General features: G+C 38.4%; 3 protein-coding genes across 4 annotated transcripts in view; 2 read left to right on the top strand and 1 right to left on the bottom strand.

Annotated features, from left to right (window-relative positions):
• Positions 1-3,569, top strand: part of LOC134811747 (translocon-associated protein subunit beta-like) — a 73,534-nt gene extending 69,965 nt beyond the window's left edge. The window contains exons 2-5 of the mRNA XM_063818791.1: positions 2,165-2,330; positions 2,442-2,630; positions 2,775-2,852; positions 3,106-3,569. Coding sequence (XP_063674861.1) covers positions 2,166-2,330; positions 2,442-2,630; positions 2,775-2,852; positions 3,106-3,222 — 549 coding nt within the window. The 5' untranslated portion in view covers position 2,165 and the 3' untranslated portion in view covers positions 3,223-3,569. The remainder of the gene's footprint in view (positions 1-2,164; positions 2,331-2,441; positions 2,631-2,774; positions 2,853-3,105) is intronic.
• Positions 1-20,058, bottom strand: part of LOC134811740 (rab GDP dissociation inhibitor alpha-like) — a 77,049-nt gene that overhangs the window by 41,885 nt on the left and 15,106 nt on the right. Inside the window, exons 2-7 of one of the 2 annotated variants that reach the window (XM_063818785.1) lie at positions 9,291-9,471; positions 7,989-8,183; positions 7,696-7,878; positions 6,368-6,460; positions 5,991-6,093; positions 4,757-5,001 (exon numbers count right to left, since the gene is read on the bottom strand). The exons of the other annotated variant lie outside the window; for it this stretch is intronic. Of the exons in view, the coding sequence (XP_063674855.1) occupies positions 4,898-5,001; positions 5,991-6,093; positions 6,368-6,460; positions 7,696-7,878; positions 7,989-8,183; positions 9,291-9,467 (855 nt within the window). The 5' untranslated portion in view covers positions 9,468-9,471 and the 3' untranslated portion in view covers positions 4,757-4,897. Of the gene's footprint in view, positions 1-4,756; positions 5,002-5,990; positions 6,094-6,367; positions 6,461-7,695; positions 7,879-7,988; positions 8,184-9,290; positions 9,472-20,058 lie in introns of those variants that run through there. 2 annotated transcript variants of the gene reach the window in all.
• Positions 239-1,970, top strand: LOC134811317 (UDP-galactose translocator-like). The gene is given in 2 exon segments (XM_063818092.1): positions 239-596; positions 598-1,970. Coding segments are annotated over 2 exon segments (981 nt in total). The 5' UTR covers positions 239-251; the 3' UTR covers positions 1,234-1,970.

Genomic DNA, 20,058 nt, shown 5'->3' with positions numbered 1-20,058 from the left:
AGTGTCTTTCTCCGCATTTTGTTGAATCTCTAAGATTATCTCTTGAACATTTAAACTTTGATACATGCATGCGCATCTTTACATTATATCATTTATTACTTTTAAGTAATTTGCAATTCCTGAGATAAACAATTTAACATTTCATTATTTTAAGTAAGTTGCAATTCCTGAGATAAACAATTTAACATTTATTACTTTTAAGTAATTTGCAATTCCTGAGATAAACAATTTAACATTTCATTAGGAGAGCAATGGGTGGAGCAGAAGGAGGTGTAAACCTAAAATATCTCAGTCTGGTAGTGCTGACATTCCAAAATGCTTGTCTCATTCTGAGTATTAGATACACCCGGACCCTGCCTGGTGATATGTACCTGGCCACAACTGCTGTAGTGCTAGCTGAACTCGGCAAAATGCTGGCTTGCTTTGCTGTTATATTCAAGGAGAAGGGATCTGTGAGTGGGCTTATTGAGCATGTTCATTATTATACTGTGATACAGTGGAAAGATGCAGTGAAGATATCTGTACCTGCTATCCTATATGTAATTCAGAATAATCTCCAGTACGTTGCGATTAGTAATCTTGAGGCAGCTGTGTTCCCAGGTTACCTATCAGCTAAAGATCATGACCACTGCTATCTTCTCTGTGTTCCTGCTGCGGAAGGAGCTGATCAGGACCCAGTGGGTGGCTTTATGTCTGCTGTTTGCTGGTGTTGCAATTGTGCAGCTCAGTCAGAATGACACGAAGAGTACCAAAACATCAGATGTGGAACAAAATCCCATTCTTGGACTGGTGGCCGTTCTCCTGTCATGCTGCTCGTCAGGATTTGCTGGTGTTTACTTCGAGAAACTTCTCAAAGGATCTGATATCTCTTTGTGGATGAGAAACATTCATCTGGCGGGGTATGGTGTAATTGTGGGTTTGTTTGGAGTGTACTGGAATGATGGTGAAACTGTCAGCGAGAAGGGCTTCTTGTTTGGCTACAATGGGTGGGTGTGGTGGGTGGTTCTGATGCAGGCGTTTGGTGGTCTGTTAGTGGCTGTGGTAGTTAAGTACGCTGACAACATCCTCAAAGGTTTCGCCACATCCCTTGCTATTATTGTTTCCTGTGTGGTTAGTGTCTTTCTGTGGGGATTTGTCATCACACTGCAGTTCTCGGTAGGTACGGCTCTAGTGTTGGGTGCTGTGTACATGTACAGCCTTCCCAAACCTCCAACCAAGATTCTTCCTGCTTAAACTTTTACATGAATAATAGATCAAATATCCCGTTGTTATCACGTTTTGAGTGGCTAGTTGCATTTCTAAAAATTATGAGCTGTTATTTCTGAGAATTTTGGAGATACTCATTTGTTTCGTTATATAATTTTAATTTGTGTTTGTGCTACAGTTTTAAGTTAATCTAAAACTAAATTTAAATGCTTATTAAATTATTTGACTCATTCTTAAATTCGTCTCATGATAATTCAATATAGAAGGTATTTAAATTTAATAGCTTTTTGTTTTTTACGATAAATTTAATATTATATTAAAGAACAGTCAGATGGTTTGGTAGAAGCATGTAAATAAAGCATGATGTTATCCATAAATTTATTCACCAGATAGTTCATGACATGAACTATGGCGCTCCTTATATGGGCATCACGTGTAGAGATGATCCATTTTAAAGAATAATATTTTATTTTCACCCAAATTTTTACAGAAATATCTCTGAATCCTTTAAAATTTGCAGTTCATAAGAATCAACTTTGATATACTTGTGCTGTCGCAATTAAATAAATATTTTTGTAAAAATTTACCTATAGGGTATATCATGTAAAGCATTGCGTTTCTAAATGCGAATTTAAAACTCATGTTTAAATATGAGCTCTAAACTATTTTGTAATTTTATTAACCGAATTCGCATGTTTTCATTTATCTGGATGATATTTTACTGTTATAATTGCATTACTTACAAGCATGTAAATAGTTATTTCATAAAATACCGATATGTCGCTGATTTAATTGAAGTTCCCCTAATTTAATGATAAATCGGAGAGAAACTATTCCTAAAATCTTAACAAATATTCTGAAATAGTTCTTGAAATAAATTGTTGCTTAGATATTACCCTTTTCAATTTGCAGTAACATAATGATAATAATAAAATGACTCTAACAAAATTCCTTCTAGAATGTCTATCCTTTTCGTCATCTTGTTTGCTGCTGTTGCAGCCCAAGAGAATCCTATTCTTCTTGCGTCCAAGGACTTCCTGAATGATGTTATTGCTGAGGACAAACACCTCACAATGCACTACGTCATTCACAATATCGGAACTGAAGTTGCTAATGATGTCGTCGTAAGTTTATGCATTATTAGAACTGGATATTACGAACTTTTGGTATGAACTGCCTAAAATAAGAGATAAATGTAAAGACAATGTTAAGTTGTGATACCCTAATAACCTCAGGTTGACGATACAGCAGGGTTTCCAGCAGGAGAGTTTGAGGTAGTCAGTGGAGCTTTGAGCGCCACATTCGACTCTATCCCAGCCGGGTCTAACGTGAGTCATGCTGTGGTTCTGAAACCCCTGACCTCTGGTATGCACAACTTCGTGCCTGCTGTTATCAAGTACAAGAACCCTTCTGGTGACGAACTGGTCAGTTTCTTTAATAGTACAGTATCTCTTTAATAGTCCATTTTAATAGTAATTAAATTGCCACGACGAGTAACGGCTTGAAATTAAGACATATTCTTAGTTTGGGCGGTTTTATAAGTCCTTTAATTATCCTAATTTATCCAGGTTACCTTCTCAAGCTTCCTGGACAACAACCCCATCCTCTCCACCACTGAGTACAACAGAAAACACAGTCCTCATCTGGTGAGCGCCGTTGTATGTCGTCCCCTTGTACATGACGTCGACTAAGCTGACGTTTACAATAACTTGACCGCGCGCGCGGAAACATTTTATCATGTAGAGCCAATTTGACTGTCTTCGCGCGTCTTGATACGTGTTAATTATCAATTAAGTCATCGTAACCGAGCCGCGCGCTGCAAGTATTAACTACGAGTCGGTTCAACATGTCCACTCTATTTAACATATTATTATAATGAATTAACTGTTTTCACTTCAGGTTGACTGGCTGATATTTGTTGGTCTGTGCACCCCTGTCCTTCTCATTCCCTTTCTCATGTGGCATTCTTCTCACTCGAAGTACGAGTCCTTGGCTGCTAAAGCTAAGAAGGCATAAGTCTTCTCATTCAAGTAGCTGCGTTGCGTCAACTTTGTGTATTTCTGGACTGATCGGTTTGGCTTTAGAACTTAGCGATTCCTTGGCCCCGGTTTGGGGAAACTTTCTGAACCGGGGCCGAAGTTTTGAAGAAAGTTTGATGTAAAAGTTTTCACACAATTTTTTTTGATGTAAACCATTTTTAATTGAGTTTCTTACTATACATATTAAGCGTGCTTTGAGAGATTGTTTTAATGATTTGCTCATTTTGTGGGTTCTCACTTATATCCCTGGGGTTGTAGACCTTCGTATGAAGTTAGGGTCGGATTGTAATGCAAAGTATTTTTTATTTAAACTTTTTGCCATTATCAGGAGCGTTTCTCTTTTAATAATAATAAATATAATCAATAATGATAAAGATACATATTACATATTACACGTTGTATAACTCTTTTCGCGCCTGTGATAATGGATAAGATAAGTCAACGTGTATCAATAATTATCAGGACATGGAGGGTTGGTGACAGTGCCAGGTTAAAGGTCAGTACAGCGTTCAATGACGTGTCACTTCAGGCTACCACGTGTAGCATGAACGAGCAGTTATCTCAAAGTCTCGTCAAACCGAAATTCGATTTGTTGTAGAGTTACCTAAATAGGTGAGCAGTGTAACCAGCTGGGGTTAGCTTTGTTCCTTAGTTTTCTGATTAGGTTAACTCCGATAGATGAAAGATGTAAACGGTTCACGCAGACTCTAGTGCAGTTCGTTTTTTTATTAAATACTTTTCAAATTTTAAATTGGAAGCGCAGCGTGTCACTCGCTGATATTGTCCTGTTTAAAAACACAGTACTTGTACTTGTATTGGGGAGCATATTACGTCGGCAATTTTTTAAATCAAACAAATGTTGGCCTAAATTCAGGTATTTCTGCTGATGTCAGGAAGGCCCAGACCTCCGGCAACATTTCCAAAATAGCATTATTAATTATTATTAATCGTTAATTTATTGGATGAACTTTCGCGATTATTTTAGGACACAAAATTTTACAAAAAATTATGCCTTGAATATACGCTGCCTGACCGTACTATTAGCGGGACTGGGAAGGGTCAAGGGGTGCATGCAAACTGCAAAGCCGTATAAAGAAACCCTCGAAAATGAGTGCCTTCGAAAGTACAGGGTGGGCCAAAAGTCAGTACCCATACGTTGGCCTTTATAGCTCAGTCACTGAGATCCCAATTGAAATAATTTTTTTCTGGTATGACTTAGTAGTTAGTACCACCACTGGTTCGAGGAATTTTTCGACTCGAAAAATGTTAGTGTTCATTTTTCAAATGAAGGTTTATTTTTACATTTTAATTTGATAGTTTGGATAGTCGGATAGAGCTAAATTTTATTGAATTGTCTTTGGCCATTCGAATTACGTTTGTCCTGAAACGACTGGATTTTTCATTACATCAAACACAAATTTACTGAGACGCAGTCCATTCCCCGAACTAAAGAAGAAGAAAGGTTTTTTAGGAACTTCATATTCAATAATTACAGTTTACACTTAAAATGGTTTCATAAATTAGAAAAATAGCAGTGGACCCGACTACCAACAACAAATGCTCGGTCCAAACTAACTGTCACCAAGATGTAACTAGGAGACAGTAAGGACATTGTCCGACTGGAAGCACAGTTTGCAGTTCCGATATGAAATCTATTCGAGGGCGTTTGCTCCGGATATAATCTCGATCAGTTCCCTGGTGATGACCGCCTGTCTTGTTCTGTTGTACTGCAGCTGTAGCTTGTCTATCATCTCACCTGGGGGGACAGTCATTTCAACATCTTATTTTAATCCCTGTATGATGTATCTCATACTCTAGCTTCTACTCAGTATCTCATACTCTAGCCTCTACTCAGTATCTCATACTCTAGCCTCTACTCAGTATCTCATACTCTAGCCTCTACTCAGTATCTCATACTCTAGCCTCTACTCAGTATCTCATACTCTAGCCTCTACTCAGTATCTCATACTCTAGCCTCTGCCCTCTACTCAGTATCTCATACTCTAGCCTCTACTCAGTATCTCATACTCTAGCCTCTACTCAGTATCTCATACTCTAGCCTCTACTCAGTATCTCATACTCTAGCCTCTACTCAGTATCTCATACTCTAGCCTCTACTCAGTATCTCATACTCTAGCCTCTACTCAGTATCTCATACTCTAGCCTCTACTCAGTATCTCATACTCTAGCCTCTACTCAGTATCTCATACTCTAGCCTCTACTCAGTATCTCATACTCTAGCCTCTACTCAGTATCTCATACTCTCTACTCAGTATCTTATACTCTAGCCTCTACTCAGTATCTCATACTCTCTACTCAGTATCTCATACTCTAGCCTCTACTCAGTATCTCATACTCTAGCCTCTACTCAGTATCTCATACTCTAGCCTCTACTCAGTATCTCATACTCTAGCCTCTGCCCTCTACTCAGTATCTCATACTCTAGCCTCTACTCAGTATCTCATACTCTCTACTCAGTATCTCATACTCTAGCCTCTACTCAGTATCTCATACTCTAGCCTCTACTCAGTATCTCATACTCTAGCCTCTACTCAGTATCTCATACTAGGGCCTCTACTCAGTATCTCATACTCTAGCCTCTACTCAGTATCTCATACTCTAGCCTCAACTCAGTATCTCATACTCTAGCCTCTACTCAGTATCTCATACTCTAGCCTACTTATAAAGATTACCCACTATGATCTTATAGAGTCCTACCCTGAAATAAACAACCTAGAGACTTACCTGCGTTCCTAGTGGCATTCTCCATAGCATTCATCCTGGCACTCTGTTCGCTAGATTCCTGCTCCTTGAGCGCATGATGTATAATATTAGCTAGAGAGAACTCCTGCGAGAATGATAGTTGAGTGGAGATGTGCTTCACAATGATATGTAAAAAGAGGATAATATACAGTAGTGCAGTAGTTAATATACAGAATTAATTTCGACAGTATGTTTCAGATAACAGATCTTGATATTGTTGGGGAGGCGAATCACAATCATCTGTTCCCCACCGTATCAAGATCTATTAAATATATAGTACTGTTAAATAAATTATTTATTTATTAATGTAAAGGTTGATTGTAATTGAAATATTGTTCTCCGTTAATGAGTAAACAAACCTGGTAACATCTGACCACCTCACTATCAACTTCATCGTAAGCGTACACAGCATCGTTAGATTCAATATTAGCAGCAGAGGGTATCGGCTTTATCTGAAATGAAGTTCGGGGATAAGCCCTATATAATAAACTCGCGAGAGCTACAAATATCCAGAGTTTGAACTTGCAGAAATGACACCACATTGCCCCAAATTATCTTTCATGCCATTATAAATGCCATTATAAATGATTTGATTTGAAAGTTTTAAAAAATAGCAAATATACAAATGTACAGCAAATCGAACATATAAATTGGGCCAAAATGTATAAATGCTAAAAAGCGTCGGCCAGTGAAACAAGTACAGAGGACAACTTTCAAAGGTCTCAACTAGCCTCAGTCTCCCTGTTTTCATTAGAATCTGATGAACTGCTGTTGAGCTTGGGACGGTAATCTTGACTGGTCGGATAGCCACACTACCTGGCCTCTTCCAGCCGACTCTAGTCGCTTCGAAGTGAGGTTTCACCCCAATCTCCTCCAAAACTGCGGTTACCAGGGCTGGAAGCTGTTCTTCTTCCTCTTATTTCAGCCCAAACACGATCAGGTTCTTGCTCCTGTCCTCCTCTGCAGCCACACTCTGAATCACCTTCTTCAGGATGTTACTGTTGCAGACCGCGCCACTTGTGCTGTTCTTTTGTACAGCTGCACTGTAGCTCTTTATCCCTGACTCCACCGTTGTTTGCACTGTCACCTCAACCGACGTCTTAAACAACTGTAGTTCTTTGTCCTTCTGCACAATCAGCTGGCCCTGCAGCCTGATCACCTTTTCCTTGTCTGCTAACGCTTCTGTCTTGAAGCAATGGATGATCTCCATCATTTTAGCCATATGGCATTCCTGTCGTCGAACGAGGTCTATTGCTTCCACAAGCCTGAGTGCCAGATATAGATGCCTTTTATAAACAGACGGAGCCATGAATATTTCTCTGTCCATATCTCCACAAATGTCATGGTGGACGTTGTCGATTTTCAGTTCTTTTCCCAACGCAATGAACCACTTGCCCTCCACATTTTCCAGTTCATCATAATCGAAATTCTTGATGTTATCCTGAGATCGGCTCAAATTCAGATCATCCTCCATAGTGTACTTGTATAATAATGTACAAGTACACACGCAAATGATAACTACGCGGTAGCAGCAAACTGAACTTATCGCAAGTTACAAAAGATAATTCGTTCTCTATCAAGATTGCCAAAATCTGTCAGCTCTACTGAAGATCTCTTCAAGGCGCCCTTAAAACTGTTTTTTAACAAAGTAAATAATAAATATCTAAGGTATTAGGAAAGAACTAACGATGGGTTTATAAGAGACCACGTTGATAAATGAGTTGTAAGCAATATCAGCACTGTCAAACTCGTGAGACAGGATCTCCTCGGCAATCTCCAGAGCGTCAGTGAAAGAGCTCGCTTTCTTTCCAACATTGTTAAATGTGGACAGATAGGTGTCTCCCATCGTCTTCAGAAGAATGAGCTTAGCCTGTGGAGGGAGTGTTATGAAATAGCGGCTTAAGAGTGGAGAACAGAAAACCCTGATAACCAGTTAGAAACGATAAACACGTGCTACTTGAAAGCTCCTGAAAGTCTCACCTTGTCACCAACTATGATAGACTTCTTGATAGGACTTTCGAGGTGAAGGGCCTTAAATTTCCTGCCCAGTCCGGAGTGGATACCTCCGCAAAGACCTCTGTCAGAGGAGATTGCTACATACAGCTTATCCTCTCCAGCAACGAATTCGTTCTTATCGTAAAGAGCTGCTGCTCCTGTGCCGTAGACACGAGCAGGCTGAAATTTGAAGACTGGTGAGAAATTAAAATTGATCCACTCAATAGCAAATAGCGTCGATCAATGCGTCGCGTAGGTCTAGAATTGCGCGCGCTCGAAAAGATGAGATTGGGCTGAGTGACTCCAGCTTGTTCTAGGGAAATTAAGATCGCGCGTTACGTAAATGACAACAATTGTGACAGGGCGACAGTGGGGCACTTTACTTTTATAACAGCTTTGGATCTTTTCCTCACTTTCAAGCCCAAGACAACACGGATCAACACATTATTGAAGGGAAATGAAAACATAAAAATCAATTAATATTTAAAACAGCATTTTGCAATGCTGCACACAAATAATAAAAATTAAAAGAAAAGTGAACTGTGAACGGCAAGGCCCAACTGAAGTTGAGAATTGAATTTGGTATTTATTATATTTACTGGCTGTAAAATTTAAATCTTGTTTCACATAAATTAAAAAAATATTTGTAGGCTTTAATCCTGCTCTGATCGGCTATAATTTATGCAATTATGCAATTATGCATGATTTAACTCACTTTTAAAAATAAGACTAGAAACACTAAACAGTTGCAAGCGGTATACGGAGCTGAACTAGCGTTAACTGTAAATAAGAGCCTTTATTATGTGTCTAATAATGTGAATATTATAATATTAGTGCCACGAGTTTGCCGTGTGATTCGACCAAGCACATTACGCTTTATACAGGTTCGACTGAAATTTCAATCTGCCCAAGTAAAAACGTAAAAGTTTTCTGCGGCCCAACTCCAAATGCCCAATAAGCGGACATTGCAAGCAAGACTGTTCAGGCAGGCTGGTGGGAAATGTTGTGCTAAGTACCGGGAAACGTAATTTAGTTGCATCTTGGCAAGGAGGAGTGAATTAAAAATATGTAATAATGTAATATGTGTGGCAAATAATATTTCCAGGACAGATCACAGAGACATAATGAATTATAACTATTATTTATGAGGTTTCATCCCTGCACTAATAATCAAATGTAAACAAGGCAGAACAAAATCTGTTTAAAAATGTTGGACAGGTTTATCAATCAAACAGCTATAAATAAAATATAGTAATTTAATAGTATAAAACTAAACAAAAACCAAACCTTGAGAGCCTTCTCAGCTCGGGTGAACTTAGCAGCTGACACCATCTTCATTGAAGATGTGATCTTCTTAATGTTCTTAACACTCTTCAGCCGAGTCTCAATGTCTTTCAATGTGGCCATTCCTCTTGCAGAGGTGGGTGTCATTGACATAGACGCTCTCAGCCATGTTGTAGCCATGTCTGTTAAAATAGTTGTAATGATTAAGGTATATCAATGTTAAGGTAAAATATGGGAGTGTAATGAGTGCTCTCTTAAAATGGCCAATGAAAAATGGACCTTTACCGATAGTTGAAATTCGACATCTAGCATCATCTAGTGTGCAATAGAGCTATATAGCGGAGAATGTTGGTTTGCGACAGTTGGCGCTATATGTCGCCGCGACATCTGGCGCCTAAACAATAGAATTCGCCACGTGACCAAAACAGTTTATTGCCCATGACTCTCCAATCCAGGGAAGTATTTTTACCCAACGATTAGGAATTTGAGGAGAACGCTCGGCGCTCACTATTTGTCAGTCATGTCTGTCGTGAGGCGAACGCTCGGCGCTCACTATTTGTCAGTCATGGCTCATGACTGTCTCGACAGAACCAGCCCTCAAAATCTGAACCTCAAGCAGCCTACTCAGCCTACATCTCGACTCTGGCATCCAACACAGATGGGAGTGCCACACATCTCTGGCATTCAACACAGATGGGAGTTTGTGCAAAGGACTGTGCCATCTCTGAGGCCATGGAGCCGCTAGAATAGGAGATGAGATGCTGGGCAGGGAGATCTCTAGAGAGAGACGTGTTAAGTTTACCAGTAAACAGTTATAGTGTGTGTGTAGTGTAGTGTAGTGTGTTTACCAATAAGATTGGGAGGATTGGGCATTGGTAAACCTCACGAAGAATGCCAGTTTGAGTACACAGCCTCCAAGCTAATCACTACTGAGCTGGCTAAGGCAATAGTGGACCAAGGTACTAGGAAGTATACACCGCATCAAGTAGCCTCACCAACTCTGGGAAAGAAATGATAAAGAAATCAAAGAATTCCAAACTCCAAGCCAAGTATGCCGATATAGCTGAAAAGTGTGGCACCTCCTTCAAGAGAGCTCTACTAGCAGCAAGAGAAAAGGGGGCTTCCAGTTGGCTCAACACACTACCACTTCAGAAGTACCAGTGGCCGGGGCCCCGGCCAAAATCACAACCCCCGGCCCTTCCCGGTCAAAATTTGGCAAATTGCCGGGGGTAAACCCCAGCCACGGCCCCGGCCAATAAATTTAACCCCGGCCAAAAACCATGCATTTGCCGGACGCACAGCCGGGGATTTCATGAATGATTTTGGCACATTTTTGAAAAAAATCAAACACAATTTAATGGCAAATTTGTTTCTCTTTAAAATTCTTTTATTCAAATCAGAAAAATTCATTTCAAACATAGCTCTGAACATTTATGGAGATTATTTCTAAACAATAAATGCAACCATTGATCATACCTCGTTGGTGAACTAATAATATAGAAGTGAAAGTAAACTGTCATTCTTTAACCGTGAATACCTGTTATCTAATAAAGTTTGACTGATCAGCGGAATTCAATAAATGGTTAGATATATAATATATTATTATATATCAAAGATGATGAATAATTACTCATAATTTATTTGTGCAGCAAACTGCAAAATTCTTTTATTTAGATCAGAAAAATATATCTCAAAAATATGTAGCTCTGAATATTTGTGGACATTATTTCTAGACTATAAATGCAATCATTGATCATATCTCGATTTTCGTTGTTGAAGTAATAATATAAAAGTGGAAGTTTGATTGAAATAAATTTTCGTGCACATACAGAATGAATGGTTAATAATTTAATATATTATATGTAGACCAAGGTCTGTGCACGAGATGCTTCCTGGAAGAATCCAGTTCTTTTAGCGGGGCACCCTACCTAAAGCCAAATTGAGATATAATAATCATATTCCTAAGAAATAATCAGAAATCGAATACCAATCAAATAATATGATATATATGAGTAGTAACCATATTTACTATGCAAAATGCCCCAACCACATAGTGTAAATTTATATAGAATTCAAATTACATATCATCATTAAACCTCAATACCTAGTCAATATAATAGCCCAAGCAAAATTAAATAACTTCTTATATACCTTACTGTCATACTACAAATTTATTAAACATTTGAAATCTGTTGACCAGATAATAAATTTCTAAGCCTAATGCAAGTGAAATAATTTAGATGCAATAATGAATGCCTAATGTGAGTATCATTTGTCAATGTCCTTGTAAAAAGGTCTGTACAAGAGATATGAGTAACTAATGTAGAAGAAAAAACAGGAAGTTGTCGTCTGTTGTAAAATAAATAAAATATCTAGAATATAAATTAGAATATAAAATAACATTCAGTTAATGTGTCGTCAATAAACTGTACAATTATCAAATGTTAAAACTGGGTGATACAGTCACCAAAAATAAATACTAAGTATGATAAGTTAATAAATTAAAGTCTTATATCGCAAAACATCCCCCTACCTCCCTGCAACCCCCCCCCCTTCCACTCCCCCCCCCCCCCCTTCCTTCTGCTTTCTTTTGCAGCTGAACTATGAACTCTCAGCTTTCTCGCCTACCCAGAAAACCTTACCGCCTGCTGGGCTTGCTAGAGGTGATAGATTTTCAACAGCACGTTTGGCGTCGCGCGTCACATCGAGTTTACCTTTCACACGCTGCATTTAGTTTAGTAGTCATGACAACGACATGACTTTGCAAAGTTTAAAAGCTGCAATCTTTAATTTAGCCAAAAATCAAACTTTTCGGTTTAATTCAGAATCTAAGTTGTCCCCAATTGTGCTCCTGGGGAGCCTCCTTTAAATTTAAAAGGAGTAAGGATAGTAAGAAAACCTGGCAGATAATCAACGAACTACGTGGTAAGAAAAGACGTGAGATCAAGCCGAACTTCGTGATAAATAATGAACGTGTGATTAATCGTCGTATAATTGCAAATGAGTTCAATAAATACTTTGCCTCTATTGCAGCTAACCTGAACGAAGCATACTCTGGTGACTATTTGAGAATAAATTCGCTGCCTTCATTTACTGACTACCTGCCAACATCAATTACGTCCAGTATTTATCTTTGGGATTCTGACTGTACTGAGATTAAAGAGACCATAAGCGAACTAAAAAACGGGAAATCCAGTGACATACCTATTCATGTGATCAAGAAGTCATGCCAAATTACTGCACCGTACTTAGCTAGATACTTTAACAAATGCATGCAAGAAGGCCACTTCCCCGATGAATTGAAGACTGGGAGAATCAGCCCCATTTACAAAAAAGAAGATGAACAGCTATTAGAAAACTATAGACCAGTATCAACTCTACCTGTATTCGGGAAAATTCTAGAAAAGTTAATTTATAAGAGGCTCTATAGTTTCCTTACCTCCAAGGGGATAATACATGAAAACCAGTTCGGCTTTAGGAAAGGACACTCCACCAGCCATGCACTGAACTACTCTGTAGAACATATAGAATCGTTAATTAGTAAAAAGCAACATGTCCTAGGGGTCTTCATCGATCTCTCAAAAGCCTTTGACACTCTAGATCACTGTAAACTAACTACTAAATTAAAAAACTACGGTATAAGAGGGAATGCTCTGAATCTTATCTCTAGTTACTTGTCTAATAGGAAACAATTTGTAAATGTTCTAGATACCAAATCTGATGAATTACCGGTCGAATTTGGAGTCCCTCAGGGTAGTGTATTAGGACCTCTACTTTTCCTACTGTATATCAATGATATTTGCAATATAACTAATAAGGGTAAATTTGTCTTATTTGCAGACGATACTAATATATTTGTCGCTGCCGATTCGAAAAATAAAGCATACGAATTGGCTAATGAAGTACTACAGGCCGTAAACAAGTATATGGGAGTTAACCTACTGCACATTAATGTAAAGAAGTGTTGTTATATGTACTTTTCTCCCTCTAAACGTGATAATAGCGAATTAAATGCAGATATAGATAGCCAAAACTTGTCCATAAATAACAAAATAATTAAACGTGTAAGTCAGACAAAATTTCTTGGAGTAATCATTGATGATAAACTGAGCTGGAAACCACACATATTATCTCTCAATAAGAAACTAAGTAGTGCTTGTGGACGTATCTACCGTATTAAGAAATGCTTGCCAGAATCACTATATAAGCAAATATATCATTCCCTCTTTGAATCACACCTAGGTTATGCTATTTCTGTCTGGGGAGGTATTCCCAATAATCAGTTGAAACCGCTATTTATTACTCAAAAGAAGTGTATCAGGATTCTCTTTGGAGACTTTGAAGCCTATGTAGACAAGTTCAAGACATGTGCTAGAGCAAGACCAATTAATTCTCAACGTCTAGGATCTGAATTCTATGTTAAAGAGTCCACCAAACCTCTATTCACAAAACACGAACTACTTGCTATAGAGAACCTATACAGATACCGTTGTTTAATGGAATTGTTTAAGATCATTAAGTCACGAGTACCAATTTCGTTATACTACCTATTCGGCTTATCAAACAGGAAAGATAATTTGTTAATCACGCCCTCTCCAACTAATCAATTTATGTACAAATCTGCATGGCTGTGGAACGAATTTCGTAAAGTTGGGCCGATGAATTTCACCTCCCCTTGCAGCTCTGTCAAGAATTTGCTTAAACAGTCACTTCTAAGAGCTCAAAACAGGTATGGAACTGATTGGTGTGACAAAAATTTCACTGAATTCTGAGTGAGAAGTGATACTTGCCTGTTATTCCCACTTACTGACTGATAATCTTATCTATGGATACCATGCTTGAATTTAGGTAAACAACATAGCACTTCCTCACCAGTCACGTTGAACGCGATCGCCGAATGATAAAACAATATGGGAACGCGCGCGCACAGCATTGCGCGCTGATACTCTAAATACTGTGCGCGTTTCGTCCGGAACCTGGGGGAGTTCCCGCTCTAATATATCTGACGACAGTGATCACTCATTATGAGAACTAATCCCGACCACTTTCCCGGTCGAACCGTACCCAAATCAAACTAATTTATGAACCACGTGTATAGCCAACGTCCTTGCGGTGCTGAGCCGATGTAAAACTCTTCTGTCTCTTGTTAATATTTTAGTTGTACTGTGCATAAAAGTGTGTAGTGACAAGTGTGTAGTGGTAATGTATATTATTTATTATGACGACGTGATAACTGATATTTATAATTCAGAATTAAAAGCTGCTTTCGATATGACTGGTGGTGGGCTCTCTCCGGCGGGACATAGATCTATATAGGGGGTACCCGGGGTACGAGTTAACGAACAGTGTTCGTGTCCTTCCACAACCCCCTGTTACCTGTGTTTCTGTCGGGGTAGCCTAATTCATCCGTTAGAATCGCAGAGTTAGCGGAGCTCATGATATCTCGCGACGTATGCTGCATGAACGGTGCAAGACTTGCGCCGTTTGTTTCAGCATCCAGTTGCGAGTGCTTGCCCATCGAAAACATGATTAGTGATTGTGGATTTTATTGATATTACTGATTATCCATCATATTCAGTATTAATGTTATCCATTATTTATTTAGACATCCTTCAGTCTCCAAAACGAGGTGTGAAGGTAAATTAACTTTGAGCCTTGTTTTGGCGACTGCTTAATCGATGGGCAAGTAGGTATTTGTTTTTTAGCAGTGTTGAACATTGAAACAATTATAAAATGTTTATTTTTATCTTATATAACGTACAATATGAATGACATATGCTATAGTGACGTAACATATATAGTGCAAAGAATTAGTAACTTGCGAGATGTGATTTAGTGATAATCGACGTTAACATTTTGCAGTTTACAGTTGCGCAATGTTGGCGTCGATTGTTACTAACATTTATCTGAATTTAATACAAGTACATGTCACATATAAATTGGGTAGCTGAATGAAACTCGTGCCTCAACACCGCGCCAGAAGGAGTAGGGACCTTTTCCGCGTACAATTGGCAAAATTCGGGGTTTGCGATAGCAAAATAAGTTTTTGGAAACACTTATGGAAGTTTCGGCAAAAGTGGAATGTAAAACATGAAATAAAATGTTTAAATAAATGAATAGTGAAGGTTTGATAAAAATTGAAGAAAACTGTAAAAAATGGTACGTGTCAGAGCAAAAAAAGTTGGGAAAAATCGCAAAAATATGAGCCAAAAAAGGTGTATAAAATTGTTCATAACTTTTTTTTTTATCATGATAGGAAAAAAATTTTTTTAAGTGCAAAAAGCTGTAAATTTTGTGCGCGTCATAAATACAATCTTACGCCGCGCAAGACATTGGGATATGAAATATAAGTGCCAACGCAATTTTGTTTCGCCATTCGCGTTGGATCATGACACGTATGATTTGTATCATTCCTGCGACTCTTGAATCTTTGCAACGCTAACTTTCTTATCACTGTCAATTGCACTGTTTTTCTTTGTACTTAAACGATCACATTACCGTATTCAGTTGTTGCTGGCCCGTTCAAGATTTAACTTAGCTAAGAAATATAAATTAGGCTAAAACATATAAGATTGTAATGAATTTGTACATGACGTACAGGGTCTTGGACGTCGTTCGGATATAAAGTTTAAATTTCTTGGTCTGTTGAACCACAGTTTTGTGAGACATAACGTTTGTTTTGAAACCCCACGGTGGAGGTTGGCGTGTGCCGCAATTTATTGATCAATGGTTATTACATAAATGAAATTATAGAAGTCACACTAAAATATAATAAAATAAATGCCCTACTAAAAGTACTATATAACTAACGGTCTGCAAAACTGGTTGAAGTCGCAATTTGTAAACATGCTAATTACTATTTAATAATAATAGATAAAAAGTTTTGCGCGGCAGATGTAAATTCGGCATTGTATAATGGCAGTGAAATTAAAATGATATGTTGTTGATAAAAGATCATAGTCATTTGTCGCCAGTGATCTTTCTTTACGCGTTGTCGCTTACTAACTCGGTGCTGTAGTCTATTTGCGAGCGCCCTTCTCTTTGAGACTTTCTTAGCCCAGGTATACTATAAAGTAAGAAATTTGGCCAATTTTCATCGTCTCCTGAGCTTTGCAGCTTGAGGAGTTCGCGCTTAGCTGAATTTTTAAAGATTTCAATTGAAAAGGTAGAACTTGGAATAGTTATATCCTTACTTTGCTTTGTAATAGAGAGCATGGGTCCTTTGAAGAAAAGAGTATTTCTAAATGTTGGGCCGTTGTAAGTTGTGAACCAAGAAAGGTTATGTTCGTATGTGGAATTATAGGTGGGAATATCGTGAGGGAAAAGTTCTTTGATGGATTTAGGGAGAAGGCTTGGCATGTTCCTTACTTTGTGTAGTAGAAAAAGAGCGTTTTTTACAATGACGCTATGGACTGTTAGGATATTATGCAATCTAAACGCACTTTTTGTGTGCTCCGGGGGATTGCCGTCTTTATATCTATAATTTACATATCCTGACATAACAGCTCTAATTCCCTGCTTTTGCTTGGTGAACAGAGATTCAATGTGACATTTTGAGGCAAATCCCCACACTAAAGAACAGAAATTTAGATGGGATTGGATAAGGCTTTGGAAAATGTTTAGGCGGGCTTTGATAGGTAGAAGGTGCTTTAGCTTATACATAACTCCGAGGTAGCGACCCATCTTTATTCTAACGGCCGTAATGTGTTTTTGCCAAGTGAGCTTTTCGTCTAGGATCACTCCTAAAAATCTTGCTTCAGTCTTACGTTCGATTACAGTGTTGTCAATGGACAAATTAAAGCCGCTGAAGTCGATTCTTTTTCTAGTGAAAATCATGTAACACGTCTTTTTTACATTTAAAGATAGCCCATTAACACCTACCCAATCTACAAGACGTGAAATTAGCTGATTAGCTTTTAATTGTATTTCTTCTAGGGTGGTTCCACTAATTAATATGTTTGCGTCGTCGGCATAAAGGATGAACTTTGCAAAATCACTAATTCCAGGTAGGTCGTTTATATAAATTACAAATAAGAGAGGTCCTAAAATGCTACCCTGAGGTACGCCGTAAACTATGGGCATGCTAGAAGAGCAAGTTCCGTTTAAAGTTACGTATTGAGATCGATTACAAAGGTAAGATCTAAACCATTCGTGCGCGACTCCCCTGATCCCATAATGGTCAAGCTTCTTAAGCAAGGTCTTATGATCAAGCACGTCAAAGGCTTTACTGTAATCGAGCAGGAGCAGTAGGGAAATTTGTTTCTTATTCAGAGAGTGTAGTATAGAATTTTGGGCATTGAGCAGTGCATGTTCGCACGATCTTCCTGGCCGAAATCCGTATTGATTTTCGAAAAGAGAATCGTTCTTATCTAAAAATTCTAAAACACGAGCATGCATAAGTTTCTCATAAATTTTCGAGAATGATCCCAAAAGAGAGATCGGCCTATAATTAGCTACTTCCAATTTTGAACCACCTTTGTGGATAGGAACGACTTTCGCAGTTTTTAGAGCATTTGGGAAGGTACCACTGGAGAACGAACAGTTAATGACATTAGCTAGTGCCCTGGTAAAGTTTTCGCAGCTGTTTGCAATTTTCAATGGCTCAATTTTACAATCGAGTGTGGACTTGTTCTTAAGCCCTGATATTATCTTTTGGACTTCACCGTGTGATGTAGGCTTAAGAAACATCGAGTTACTACACGAAGCCTTAAGAAAATGCTTGAAACCACCTGGGTCAAAGGTTCGACGGGCAGCGATTTGCCTCTTGATACTGGCTGCAATACCGGAGAAGTAGCCGTTAAATTTCTCAGCGACTGCCAGATCGGAGCTTATAATCGTGCCATCGTCGTCCTTCAGACGGGTGTGTCCGAACTTTTTTCTGTTACGGTTCAGGAGGCCATTGATAATTTTCCATTGACTTTTAGAGCAGTTTTGGTATTTGTCAAACATTTTTTTATAGTACTTTTCTTTGGCTAGATTCACATGTTTGTGACAAAACTTTTTCATTTTATCATACGCGTCGCAGTTTTTTTGTGATGGATTTATAGTTTTTTCAAAAAAAAGTAACTTCTTGCGGTTGCATGCCGCCTCAAGCCAGGGTAAGATCCAAGGCTTTGGGTCAGCTCTTTCGAATTTTCTTCTCGAACTGTCGCGCTTCAGGGGGTATGCAGTATTGTAGTGTTTCATGTACGTTTCATAGATGGAATTGTATTGTTCATCAGCGCACGTTGAGGAGGTAGCATCATCCCAGGTCTCACTTACAATAAGCTCTTTGAATTTAGCATGATTAGCTTCGTTAAATACACGGGCCTCTAATTTCAAGCTAGTGTTGTTGTTCTTTACACGTTGACTACGGAATCGCTCGTTCAAACTAGGTGTGGCTCCTAAACTAATGGTCGTGCTAACCGCGAGATGATCTGACATATCCAACGTCACGACATTACAACTAATAACGTTGGTCACGTGATTAGTATACACGTGATCGATAAGCGTTGCACTGTGGTCAGTTACCCTGGTAGGCTTGGAGACAGTCTGGGCAAACCCATATTTTTCTAGTAAGCTTATAAGATCCTGGCTGTAAGCGTCGGTATCGTATTTTATAAGATCAATATTTGCATCACCCAGGAAGACTATCTGCTTTCTGGAGTGTCTATCAAGACCCCTGAGCACGTTTTCAAACTTTTCAAGGAATTTTTTAGGGCTTGTGGATGGCGAGCGGTAGAAATTTACGATGATTTTTGTCTTATTTCCGTTTTTAAAATTGTTGATTTTAAGCAATTGAAATTCTCCGCAAGTAACTTCTTCTGGACTCAGATTGAGTTCGAGTTCCTGTATTTTATCGTAATCACAAACGCGTTTGTTAACATAGAGCGCAAGACCACCTCCTTTTCCAGATTTACGTGCAGGTTCATTGATAAAGGGCTCGTAAAACTGTTCGATTTCAATGTCGTTCAGACCATTAGGAAGATTAGAAATTTTACAGTTGGTTTCATTGAGGCAGATGAGGTCAAATTTGGAGAATGTTTCCATTTCTTCTCTAAAATTTGAGATATTCTTCACGAGTGATCTAACGTTTAACGAAAGTATCTTAAATTCGCGATTGCTAGGGGTCTTGATATTATCAGGGTGTTGGTACTTACAGCTAACCAATATCTCCGATATACAATTGTTGAGATCGATTTCGCTGGAATCTATTTCATCAGTAAGTTCGCCTATTTGATTCAGTACGTGAGAACGAATATAGGGGTTAAAAGTGGGGGTTATTGTATTGTAATTATCATTAAGTTCGTAGGAAGTTACTCTATAGCCAGGTATTAGGTTTAGACAGCATGTAATACAACCAAGATAATCTTTGAGGCATTTTTTATGAACTGGTTTGTCACATACATGACAAATGAAAACATTTCTAGGAGCATAAGACCACCCGAAGCAACTTGAGCATTGTGATTTGAAACTAGGTTCAACCATTGTTCAAGATGTGTAAATACCAAATATCTGTGAATAATTAAGTAAGATATTAAATAGATAAGAGTGTATAGTATGGTGTATAGACAGATTGTATAACAGATTTTGGATTTACATGTTTCATTTTCAAACAACCCCACCTAAGAAAAATAACACTTTACTGTGTAACTTGTACATTGTAAGGTAGATCCACATATCTTTAGCTATTTGACACTGGGATTCGAACCCTTGACCGTCTATTCAAATGGTGACAGCTTAGCCCACTCGGCCATCTAGTTTTGTTACATAGTGTCTCTTCGTTTTCAAC

The sequence above is a fragment of the Bolinopsis microptera genome, chromosome 2, assembly GCF_026151205.1.
Source record: "Bolinopsis microptera isolate Bmic1 chromosome 2, MBARI_Bmic_1.0, whole genome shotgun sequence".
Taxonomy (NCBI): domain Eukaryota; kingdom Metazoa; phylum Ctenophora; class Tentaculata; order Lobata; family Bolinopsidae; genus Bolinopsis; species Bolinopsis microptera.
This window is presented reverse-complemented; position numbering and strand designations above follow the sequence as displayed.